Source organism: Nycticebus coucang, chromosome 18 (assembly GCF_027406575.1).
Source record: "Nycticebus coucang isolate mNycCou1 chromosome 18, mNycCou1.pri, whole genome shotgun sequence".
In the NCBI taxonomy this organism is placed as follows: Eukaryota; Metazoa; Chordata; class Mammalia; order Primates; family Lorisidae; genus Nycticebus; species Nycticebus coucang.
In genome coordinates, this window is record NC_069797.1 from 27,024,443 (window position 1) to 27,035,176 (window position 10,734).

At 50.6% G+C, this 10,734-nt stretch overlaps 1 protein-coding gene across 1 annotated transcript in view; it reads left to right on the plus strand.

Annotated features, from left to right (window-relative positions):
* Positions 1 to 8,323, plus strand: part of LOC128571057 (rap1 GTPase-activating protein 2-like) — a 60,704-nt gene extending 52,381 nt beyond the window's left edge. Inside the window, exons 10-15 of the mRNA XM_053570734.1 lie at positions 1,237 to 1,350; positions 1,631 to 1,760; positions 2,132 to 2,258; positions 5,528 to 5,604; positions 6,005 to 6,043; positions 6,979 to 8,323. Of these exons, the coding sequence (XP_053426709.1) occupies positions 1,237 to 1,350; positions 1,631 to 1,760; positions 2,132 to 2,258; positions 5,528 to 5,604; positions 6,005 to 6,013 (457 nt within the window). The 3' untranslated portion in view covers positions 6,014 to 6,043; positions 6,979 to 8,323. The remainder of the gene's footprint in view (positions 1 to 1,236; positions 1,351 to 1,630; positions 1,761 to 2,131; positions 2,259 to 5,527; positions 5,605 to 6,004; positions 6,044 to 6,978) is intronic.
* Positions 8,324 to 10,734: the final 2,411 nt, after the last annotated feature.

A 10,734-nucleotide genomic window follows, 5' to 3' on the forward strand; every position in this document is an offset into this window, starting at 1 on the left:
GGTAATAAAGTAGTGTGGCTGCTTTGGGAAACAGTCTGGCAGTTCCTCAGAAGGTTAAACACAGAGTTACCACATGACATGGCAATTCCACTCCTAGGTATATAACAAGGAAAAGAAAACAATTGTCTATGAAAGTGAGTACACTAATAAAGCTAGTGCACAGATGTTCATAGCAGCATTATTCATAATAGCCCAAACTGGAAAGAATCCAAATATCCATTGTTAGATGAATGGATAAATAAAATGGTTTATCCTTAAAATGGAGTTTTGGGGGGTAATAAAAAGTAGTTAAGTATTGATATGTGTTGCTACATAGATGAAACTTGAAAATGCTATGCTAAGGGAAAGAAGGCAGACACAAAGACTATAACATATTGTATGATTCCATTTATATGAAATTTCTGGAATGGGCAAATCCACTGTGGTTGCTTAGGGATGGGGAGGCGGGGAAGAGGAATGGGGAATGATTGCAAACTGGTCCAGGGCTTCTTTTAGGGGACTCAAGAAATGTTCTAAAATTAGTTTGTGGTGATGGTTGCAGAACTCTGTGAATATATTAAAAAGCGTTGAATTGTACACTTTAAATAGGTGAGTTATGTGATATGTGGATTATATCTCAATAATCTAATTGTTCAAAAAGTGCATTGAGGACAGGGTAAGGTGGGCACCAGACAAAGGTCTTTGTTAAATTACAAGAGAAGGAAACTTGTGAACGTCTGGGCTGAGGCTAGCCCTCTGCTTCCCAGCACCCAAGGCTGCCTTGTCATAGGAGCCCAGGGAGTTCATATTATAGTCCATGTGAAGGGTATCCCCGGGGCTCCAGAGGGGGTGACCCTCCTAGCACCTGTAGGTATCTGTGCTTATTGGGTTGTTTCCTGCTGTGGGGGTAGATGTCACTGCCATGCGCCATTCCTTGTGTGGCCCTGAGCTTTGCCAGGTAGATGACCAGCTTGAATGAGGCATGGACTTGGGCTGGAGGCCATGAAGCCGGGGACCCTGCTTGCCATCTCTGGGCTTCATGTATGAACCTAGAGTGGCCCCTATTCTAGGGAGTGGAAAGCCCTGCTGTCTACTGTAGTTTTAGGGCACTTGGGTGGGAAGGAAGTCCTAGCAGCTGGCTTTTGTGGAGCACTCTGAGCCCACAGTGCTGAGAGCTGTGGCAGAGGCTCCACCCTGGGCCTGGAGTTGGGGTGGGGGTTTGGGGACTGACTCCATAGCCTGGCCTCATTCCCTCAGTGACAGCACATCCAGTACCCCCAAGACCCCAGATGAAGGACACTCTTCTCAGGAGATAAAGTCTGAGACTTCATCCAACCCCAGCTCTCCTGAAATCTGCCCCAACAAAGAGAAGTAAGTATGGATGAGGGGAAGGCTGGTTAGAGCCATTTGGAGCCATTTAGAGCCATTGGGAGCATAGAACATGCTGTCTGCCTCTAGGCAAGTTGAGAGTGACCATCTCTTGCCTCTGGAACTCTCTGGAACATAGAGGCCAGAAAGCAGGAGCACAGGGAGTCACAGTGGGCAAGCTCAGCACTCCACTGGGGCTACTCTCCTTGGTTCCAGGGAGGGCACCGGGGTGGAGGGCTCTCAGCACGTGACCAGGCCTTGCCTCGCTTCCTGTTCTCTGCAGGCCCTTCATAAAGTTGAAGGAGAACGGCCGAGCCAATATCTCCCGCTCCTCCTCCAGCACCAGCAGCTTCAGCAGCACTGCAGGGGAGGGCGAGGCCACAGAGGAGGGTGACAGTGGGATAGGTTTGCCTGTCCAGCCTGGGACAGGTCCCCATGCATTAGAACAGCTGCTATGGGTGGATCCGGGCTTCAGTCTGTGGATAAAAAGGAAGAGTGGGGAGCAGCCGTGCCCTGTCGGCCAGGCCATCACAACCCCTGGAAGTAGTGGCTGAAGGGACAGGGCCAAACTGAGTAGTGTTCTTGCCATGGGGTTCCTGGCTGTATGGTGAGGAGGGGCCAGGGCTCCATGGTCACCTGGTCAGAGCCAGGGTTGAAGGAAGCAGGAAGGAAAGAGCAGGTCTATGCAGGGGATGGGAGACAGCGGCCGTCCTGGGCTTGTGGGGGCCACTCTGTGGGGTTGCTGAGGGTGGGCTGGCCTTGCTCACCCGGCCTCTCTCCCCAGAGCAGCCAGCCATCTACAACCTCACCCTTCAAGCAGGAGGTGTTTGTCTACAGCCCGTCCCCGAGCAGCGAGAGCCCCAGCCTGGGGGCAGTGGCCACGCCTGTCATCATGAGCCGGAGTCCCACGGGTCAGTGGCATTTGGAGGGATGCACAATGTAGCTGGGAAGGCAGGCCTGTGCCCTGACCACTGTCCATGCGGCTTGTGCCCCAGGCATGCTGAACTGGCAGTTTTCACTCCTTCTCCAAGGTGTTGGGCCCTCAGCTGTGCTCACTCACTCGGTCTGCTTGTCAACCTTAAAAGGCCTGTGTTCATACCCCCTCCTCGTGTGTGGGAAATCGGAGGCTCTGGGACTTGAATGGTTTGCCAGAGATCCTGTCAGGGAGGATTCAGGACTGTGTGGTTGGGAAGCCGAGCCCTTTCTGCTGATCCCTCTGCCTGCCCCAGTTGTGGCAATGCTTCTGACCATACATGTGTGAGGGGTGAGAGTGCTGCTGGCTGGGGTCGACGAGGGAGGGGAGGTGTGGGATAGTCCAGAGGAGAGGAGGAACCGAGTGTTCTGGAGCTGCCTGCGGTTCAGTGCGGTGGGAATTCCCAGATGGCAGGCCTTAGAGAAGAGTGAGAGGTTAGAGCAAGGACAGGCCAGAGGCCCCCCGTGGACCCTGGCGAAGATTTTGGTGTTCTCTTTTCTGGCAGTGGAACCTGCTGGAGGCTCGGAGGTCTTTGAGGAATCGTAAGCAAAGAAGCACCGTCTGGAGTCAGGAGAGCCCATTTTGGTGGCTACAGCTGCCGAATGTAGGAAATAGTGGGGAACAGCAGTGGGTGCAGACAGGGGTCACAGAGGGGTGATGAGGACTTACAGGGCCATGGGAGAAGGATGTGCATTCAAGGGATGTCAGGGGGTAAAACCTAGTGGGCTCCAGCATTGGGGTTCAGAGTGAGCAGACATCTGGGCCTCTTGTGGTTCTGTGATCCCTGTGGTTGGGCAGAGGAAGAGCCAGCTCTGGGGAGAGGGGATGGGCTGGCGCCTGAGGGCCATCTCCTTGGGCCTGGTGGCAGGCATTGCAGGCAGGTGCCCACGGATGATCCAGGAGGCAGCATGTTGGGGGGCAGATGCAGGGCTCTGGAGCCTGGGTCTAGTCTTGGATCTGCATCGCTAGTGCTGTGATGTTAGGTAGGTCCCTGGGCCTTTCTGTGCCTTAGTTTCTCCAAGCAAAAATGAAGGGAAGGGAATAGTAATAGATACCTCAGAGGATGGATTATGTGAAACATGAGCTTATGTAGAACTGTTTACCTAAGGGTTTGTTAAATAACTGGAATACAACATTGCTGTCGTCAGTGACTTTTAACTTGGGGCAGCCTTGTTCCCCAGGGGACATTTGGCAACATCTGTAGACACTTTTGATTTTCATGATTATGTGTGGGGTTGTTACTGGCATCAAGTGGGTGGAGGTCAGAAATACTGCTAAACAGCGTATGGGACAGGTCCCCTCGCTCACCCCCTCAAAAAAATTATTGGGCCCAAAATGTCGATAGCTTGAGAAACTCTAATCTAAATGATGGAAACTCAGGAAGGGCCAGTAGACCTTCAGGGTGGCTTAAGCCCAAGTGTTTCTGGCTTTCTCACAGCGAAGGGGTGTTGGCAAAAGGGAATGTACAAGGTCAGGGGGAAAAGGGGGAAGACTGTGGTTCTAAAGGCAATGGCCCTTCATGTTAGCGCTTCCCCATACACGGGTCAGCTCATGCACTCCCTCTCATACACCTGCTGTGGTTGGGCAGCCTTGGTATTGACAAGCATGCCTCTCTGAGCCTCAGTTTCCTCATCTGTAAAATGGGGTAGGAATATAAATTCCCAGATTTTTTTTTTTTACAAGACAATTTAATACTGAAGGAATGAATGGAGGAATTTGTAACCAAGCCTGACTCCTGCTTACTGTTAAATAAATATCAAAATAAATAAGGTTTTGAGTGAGGGAGGTTTAGAGAGTGTCTGCAAGTTGTGGAAGTCCACCCAGGGCAGAAGGTGACCTGGAACACATCTGGAAATCTTGCCCAGTGCTTACTGTCTCACACTGGTGCTCCTTTCCACACAGCTTCCCTCCATGCAGAGTTTAACCCTGATGGATTGCTATTAGTCCCCAGTCCCCATGCAATTATGCTGGGTACATGCAGGTTCAGGTTAGGCTTTGGAGGATCTACAAACCTGCTTTAGACTGTTTGGTGTAGACTGGGGAGAGGCAGGGCCGAGAGGAGGGAGGAGGCCTAGGAAGGCCTTTCATCATCTGCCATAATCTCAGATGAGTGATCATCAGTCATTACACACCTGGGCTTTCCCTGGCCAGAGGAGGATTGGCAGGGTCAATCCTCGTAGCTCTGGGTAGAACCCCTTCATTTGAAGCACCAAAAATTAACAGCCTCCAGGAGGATTTGCACTGAGCTGTGGATTCCCTTGGCCAGAGGAGAACCAGAAAGTCAAGTGGGCCTCCTGTTGGTGGTGTAGTGGTAAATGTTCAACCTCGAGCTCTCTCACTAAACATACATAAACACACATGTGTGTACACATACATGTTTATTGTAAATTTTACTGATATAATGGATACGAAGCACACAGCTTTACAAATAATGATAAAATATACAACATGTCCTACTGTGAATCCCATACATCCAATTGATTCTCACAAAATACTTTGTTCTTATTTGCTTAATCTTTGTATTTGTTGCCAACTTAAGGTGGCAGATGACAAGTGTAATTCTGACATGAATGTAGATTGATATTATCATGTGTGTTAATGAGCACTTTCTATTAAGAGAACTTTTTTTTTTTGGTCAGCGGCATGAGCAACTTCTTTGCTGAATCGGGTAATAGTTTTCAAATACTGGAAGAATATTTACTTAGGTTTTTTTGTGTGTGCTATTCATGGTGTGATGGCTACAGGTACAACACATTTTCAAGTATAAGCTGCATAGTTCTTTTCTCCAGTCTAGACACAAAACAATAAATCAAATGTTGATTTATAGCATTTGCCAATTTTTGTGGTATAAATTCTCCTATCATGGCTGATCTCAAGCTACTGGGTCATCACTGAACATGGCATTGGGAAGAGATATGCATCATTGGGTGTGGGTACAGTTGGCAGATGGACCTAGATCACAGTAATAACTAGCAAGTGATGAATTTTGAGTGTTTATTACCTCTGTGAATATAAGTTATTTAATTATGATCTTATATAACCTGATTTTGAATTTGGCCTGTCTTTAACAGCCAACTCACAACAAAATTAATGAGTTGGCTCTGGCTCAGTAGAGTACAGATCAGCTGGGATGCCTCGTCCCCACATGCAGGCCTGGGGACCTCTACCACTTCACCCTCTTTTTATGGGCATTCTTTTTTGTCTTAGATGCCAAAGGCAGAAACTCCCCAAGATCAAACCTGAAATTCCACTTCGATAAGCTCAGCCATGCCAGCTCTGGTGCGGTAAGGATGGGGGAAGGGCTTCCCAAATTCCACATTCCACTGACCTCTAAAAACCAGCCTTCTCTTCTGCAGGCTGGGGGAGGAAGGAGCCTCAGATATCCCATGGGGAGCCTCTTGAAGGAGGCAGGGGAAGGTCTTTTCAGATCTGTCCCCACCTGGTGCAGGCCTCAACCAGGAGGTGGCCAGCCAGTGGCCTTTGCTACATCTCCTGAGTTAGAGCTGCAGCCTTGAGCACAGCCACTCCCAGATGTGAGCTGTGAACTATTGGCTCCTGGGGCTCGAGCCACGTCCCTTCTTAAGCTCACCAGATTGTTGGTAGCTGAGTGCACAGAAGCTGCAGTTGGAAGGGGTTATGTTGTTTTGTCATTTAAAACTCTTCTGTGGATTTTTTTTGAAACAGGGTCACTAATGTGAAGAAGGAGTTCTTCGCCTGTCTGAGGTGGGTTGAGTGAGTGTGTGTCCTGCTGTGGCCATGAGGGGAAAAGTGTGTTCTTTCAGTCAAGCAACTAGAGACCTTGTAACCTAAGAGTAGCTAGAGAGATCTTACCAGCTGGAGGTAGGTCCAAACAGTTGCCTCATCCCTGAAGCCTCTTCATGGGGAAGAGGGGGCAGATGGCCTGGATGCAGTGGGAAGGACTGTCCAGACAGGATCAGACCAGACTCGGTAAGCCGGACTCCCTCCTCCTCCTCCTTCCACTGGAGGAAATCTGGATTAAGCAGGGAGAAGGGGCTGAAGCCCAGAGCCCACCTCCTTCCCTGGATGGAGGAGTCCCTTAGCTTGCCCCTTGCGTCCCTGCTCTCAGGAGGCTTTTCCCTCATGTGTCTTTGGCCAGGGCTGGGCGTGTCCTCCCTATAGACCAACAGATGCCCCTGCCCAGTCCGCACTGTGAGGGGCTCTGCTCTTGGCCTCAGCCATGGGGGTGGTGTGGTTTCAGCAGAACAGGCATGGGCCCAGCTCACCTGCATCAAAGTCTAAACTTCTGCTTGTGAAGTCACAAGAGACCCGTCCACATCCCCGACCCTCTCTCACGTGGGGACCCAGTGGTGTGAGTCACAGTTAGAACTGAGGGGAGGCGTACAGCCGAGCTCACTTTATGTTAAACCTGTTTATGAAAAGACCGAAGACAAAACAGGAATGTGGACATCTACCTCCACCTCCCGCCGTGTAGTTCAGCTGCCTCTGTTTCTACCCAGCCTCTTTGGTACCCTGTATCCTGCGCCTTCCTCGTCCTGAGGGTGCTCAGTGGGGCCCTGGCCCTGGGCGTGTACTGCCCACCATTCTGTCCTGTGGTCCGCACTGCCCGTGTCTGTGCTCTCTCCTCCTTCCTTTACTGAATGTGTGATCATCATTTCTTTCCTCTTTGTCTCCTCCAGGGATGCCCCGATTCTGTCCTGGAGAAGGCTCCTAGTCTGGCAGTTTGGGGGTGCCATCCACTACTCTGACCATGGCAGGCCTATTCCCCACTGGCCATCTGCCCACTAGGTCTGCTGTCCCAGTATCCCAAACCGGCTATGGCCCTGCCCGCTCCTCACCAGCACACCCTGCAGCACCTCCCTATGTCTGGACAAGGCCTCACTCCTTGAGGTGCCCCTGCTCCTGACCTCCTGATGTGACATATGTCTGGGTGATTTGTCATCTTGTTTAGTCTGCAGAGGAAAAGAGCGCTGGGCCATGGAGAATCTGGGTCCTTGGGGCTTAGCCAGAGAGTGGGGAGCTGGTCTGCCTCTGACACAAAGAGTGGGGAGATGGGGCTCAGAGGCCAACAGCGGGACAGGGTGCCCTGGTGAGTAGCTGGCAGAGGTGGGCCCTGTCTGTCCTTGGTCACAGTGTGGCGCCTTCCCAGACACAGCAGGCAGGAGGCTTTACTGGCTCCAGTGCATTCTATAGTGGTAGAGGGGCCACTTTCCAGGAACCAAGATTCGTATCATTCCTAAGCCTGTCCTGATAAAAATTGGCTCTGTTGCTCTCATGTCTCTGGAGCTCTAAAACATTTTCCTGCTTCTGTGCTAAGAACTTCTCACCCATCTGCTGATATAGGCCTAGGACCGCCTCCATCCCTGTTGCTAGTGCACTGTGAGCAGGGTCAGGCTGCTGAAGCTTGGAGACAGAGCTGGTGTGTCTGGGATGGGGCACTACGTGTGTCCTTAACTGTGGTCAGAACTCTTTGTCCCATCTAATTTCAGCAAGGCTCCTGCTTGTCCTTGCTGTGGGAGAAGCCCCATGGCAATCTCTCTCCTTTAGGCAGATGCTTTTTCCATAAAGGTGCAAGATTCTAGGAGCAAGAAGGAATTCAGGGAGAGCAAATAAGCTGGGGAAAACCTCCGGGCCTGAGGCTTGGGCTGCGGTCTGAGTCTCTACTGGTTGTGGAGGTTCAAGGGAGGCATAAATAGTTTAACTTACCACTTAAGAGAGGGGCTGAGGGGAGGTAAGGGATGACTTGGGTTCTGATAGGCCAAGAACATACAGTCCCTTAGCAACTTAATGTTCCTCACATCTGTGTGGGTTCAGTGCTAGCTCGGGGGGTGGGGGTGGGAGATCTTTCTAGCTGCCATGCCCCTTGGCTGTGTCTAGGGCACAATCTCTCAATCCTCTTCTTTCCCTCTGCAACTGTGGCTCTGTAGGCACTTGTCACCTCTGTGGGATTCCTGCAACCTGGGTCCCATCTGAGTATGGTTCAGAGGTCAAGTGCCCTCAGCTAGAGTGCCCTTCAGGGTGAGCTCTTCTCCTAGGAGCAGCCCCTCTGGCTTCTCACCCATCCCAGCCTGCAGCATGAGAGGGTGCTTCTACTGATCGCCTAGCTGGGTTTTAGGTGGGGCAGCCTCCACGTAAAAGAGTCTGAATACCAGATCCTTGGAGGTGCTGCATATTCTGGCACATATGGGGCTAGTCGCACAGTACTGCCTGGTAATGCTTTAATGAGCAGCTGAGAAGGATTTGCACAGGGATCTGGACCTATTCCTGAGTCAAAGCATAAGAATATTATACTTGGTTTTACTGATATGGTGACAATTTCCCCATCACTTTTCCCATTAGAGCAAAATTTTGATCCTTTGTCCTCCATTCATGTGGAAATTGTTGGGTCCCATTTGCAGGCTAGGGGGACCTCTCCCCTCACATTATCTGGGAAATGTGCTTATGTAAAGTACTATTCCAGTCAAATTATTCTAGTTAGAAGGTCACAAAATATCTGTTTAGCTTTTATTAAAAGTCACTGTAGCAGCACCCACTGCTGGAATGAGAGCTGCAGATCCTGGCAACATCTTGTTGGCTGGTTCGGAAGGAACTTGAAAGGTCAGACTGCATTTCTTTAAGAACTGTTGCAGGGCTCCGGCTTGCCTGAGTAGCTAGGTTTACAGTTGCTTGGTGGTTGTGCCATGTTGACACGTGGCCTGGGGTCCTGGGGTTTCTGGCTTGTCCCCATGCTGTCCCATTTGTCAATCTCATGCCCGCCTGTTCCCACTGCTCTGGCTGCTCCCCTGCAGCCCCCTACCTCCCGGGAGGGCTTTGCCCCTGCCGCTGAGCTGGTGGGCAGGATGGCTGGGTGTGTCCAGAGGACCTGAGAGGCACAGTCCTGAGATGTGGTTTTCACCCTTTGTTTGCTACTGGGGTGCTCTGAGCAGGCTGTGAAACACCCCTTCTCTCTGGGTCATGCCTCACCATGTCCAGAAGATCCATCCTGTGGCTTCTAGGGTGTGTACTTCTAGCTTACCTGTGACACTTCTAGCCCACCCGAGGTCCCATTGCTGAGAGGGAGGAGGGGAACAAAGATGGCCCAGTCTCCCCTCGCTCCTTTGCGCCATGGCACAGGCAGTTTGGTTCTTGGAGAGCTGCTCCCCCCAAGCTCTCCTTGTGTCTGCTCTGATCCAGAATGTCTTTTCTTTTATTGCTGTGCCCAGCCGTGGGGCTCAAAGATTTGCTCAAGCCTCATCCACCCTTGTGATAGCCTCATCTAGATGGTGCTCATGCTGGTATTTGAGGCATGTCCACTGTGATCTCCATAAAGAGGGTGTTTGCTGGACACATCTCTTGTGGGGCTTGGGATTGCTCCACTCCCTGAAGAAACTACTTTTCAGGCACTGTTGGGTACCTACACCAGCTCAGCTGATGCTTACAAACCGATGCAGAAAAGCTTGAGGTAGAAGGTTTTAACCAGTTTCTGTCTGTGCTAACGAATATAAAATGGCATTTCTTGAAATATATTCTGTGGTCCAGCTTGTCAGCATCATCCAAATGCCCCTTTGAGCATCTCATCCGGCCATGTCATCGTTCAGATGAGAAACCTTAGCCCTAGTGAGGGGAAAAAACTTGCTTGAGGTCACAGCCAGGTAGTGGCAAAGCTGGGATTAAAACCCACAACCCAGGATCCTTTCTTCTGCACCACCTGCATAGTTGGCTGAATAAGTGACTATATCTCCTGGGGCCCTGGGTATTGAGGAAGCCATTGGCTGGGCCTCTGCACTGGCAGGGAGGTGTCAGCAGTTGGGGGTGCTGTAGTTGCTGTGTTTTCATTTTTTTTTCCATCAGGAGGGATATTCTCTTGGAATTTTCCATGAGGGCCCTGGGTTTTGGATGCAGCTTGAGCAAAGAAAATAAGGAGAGAATGGGATTCCAGTGAACTTTGCCCTTTGGTTCTTCAACTTTAACCTGTAATGAGGGCGGAGGCCAGGGCAAGGAGGCAGTTAAGCCTTGGTGTCCTTTTACTAAATTAAGAAGAAAAGTGGCAAAAGAAAACTTCGCATCATGAAAACTTCGCATCGATTCTTAGATGAAGAAGGTTAATAAAAAGCTGGATATAAGTGATGAGGAAGGATAAGAGCTTGTTTTACTTTCTTACCCTGACCCTATGGTGCCAAGTCAAACACTACCCTTTTCATTCATTTCTAAGTCAGTAGAGACAGATCTGTTTTCAGTAGTCGGGGTTCAAGTAAATCTTATGGCTATACGTGGCTGCCAGGTACCAGGCCAGTCTGCCATGCTGAGACCCCATAGCTCCTCCCCCAGTCTCTAGCCGCCCCTTATCAAGGAGAGGGCGGGTCAGTAAAGTGTGCCGAGGCTGTCCCTGCAGCCTGGTGGGGGGGCACTTGGAACATTTTTCTACCAAGCTCTGATATCAGTGGTCCCTTGCCCAC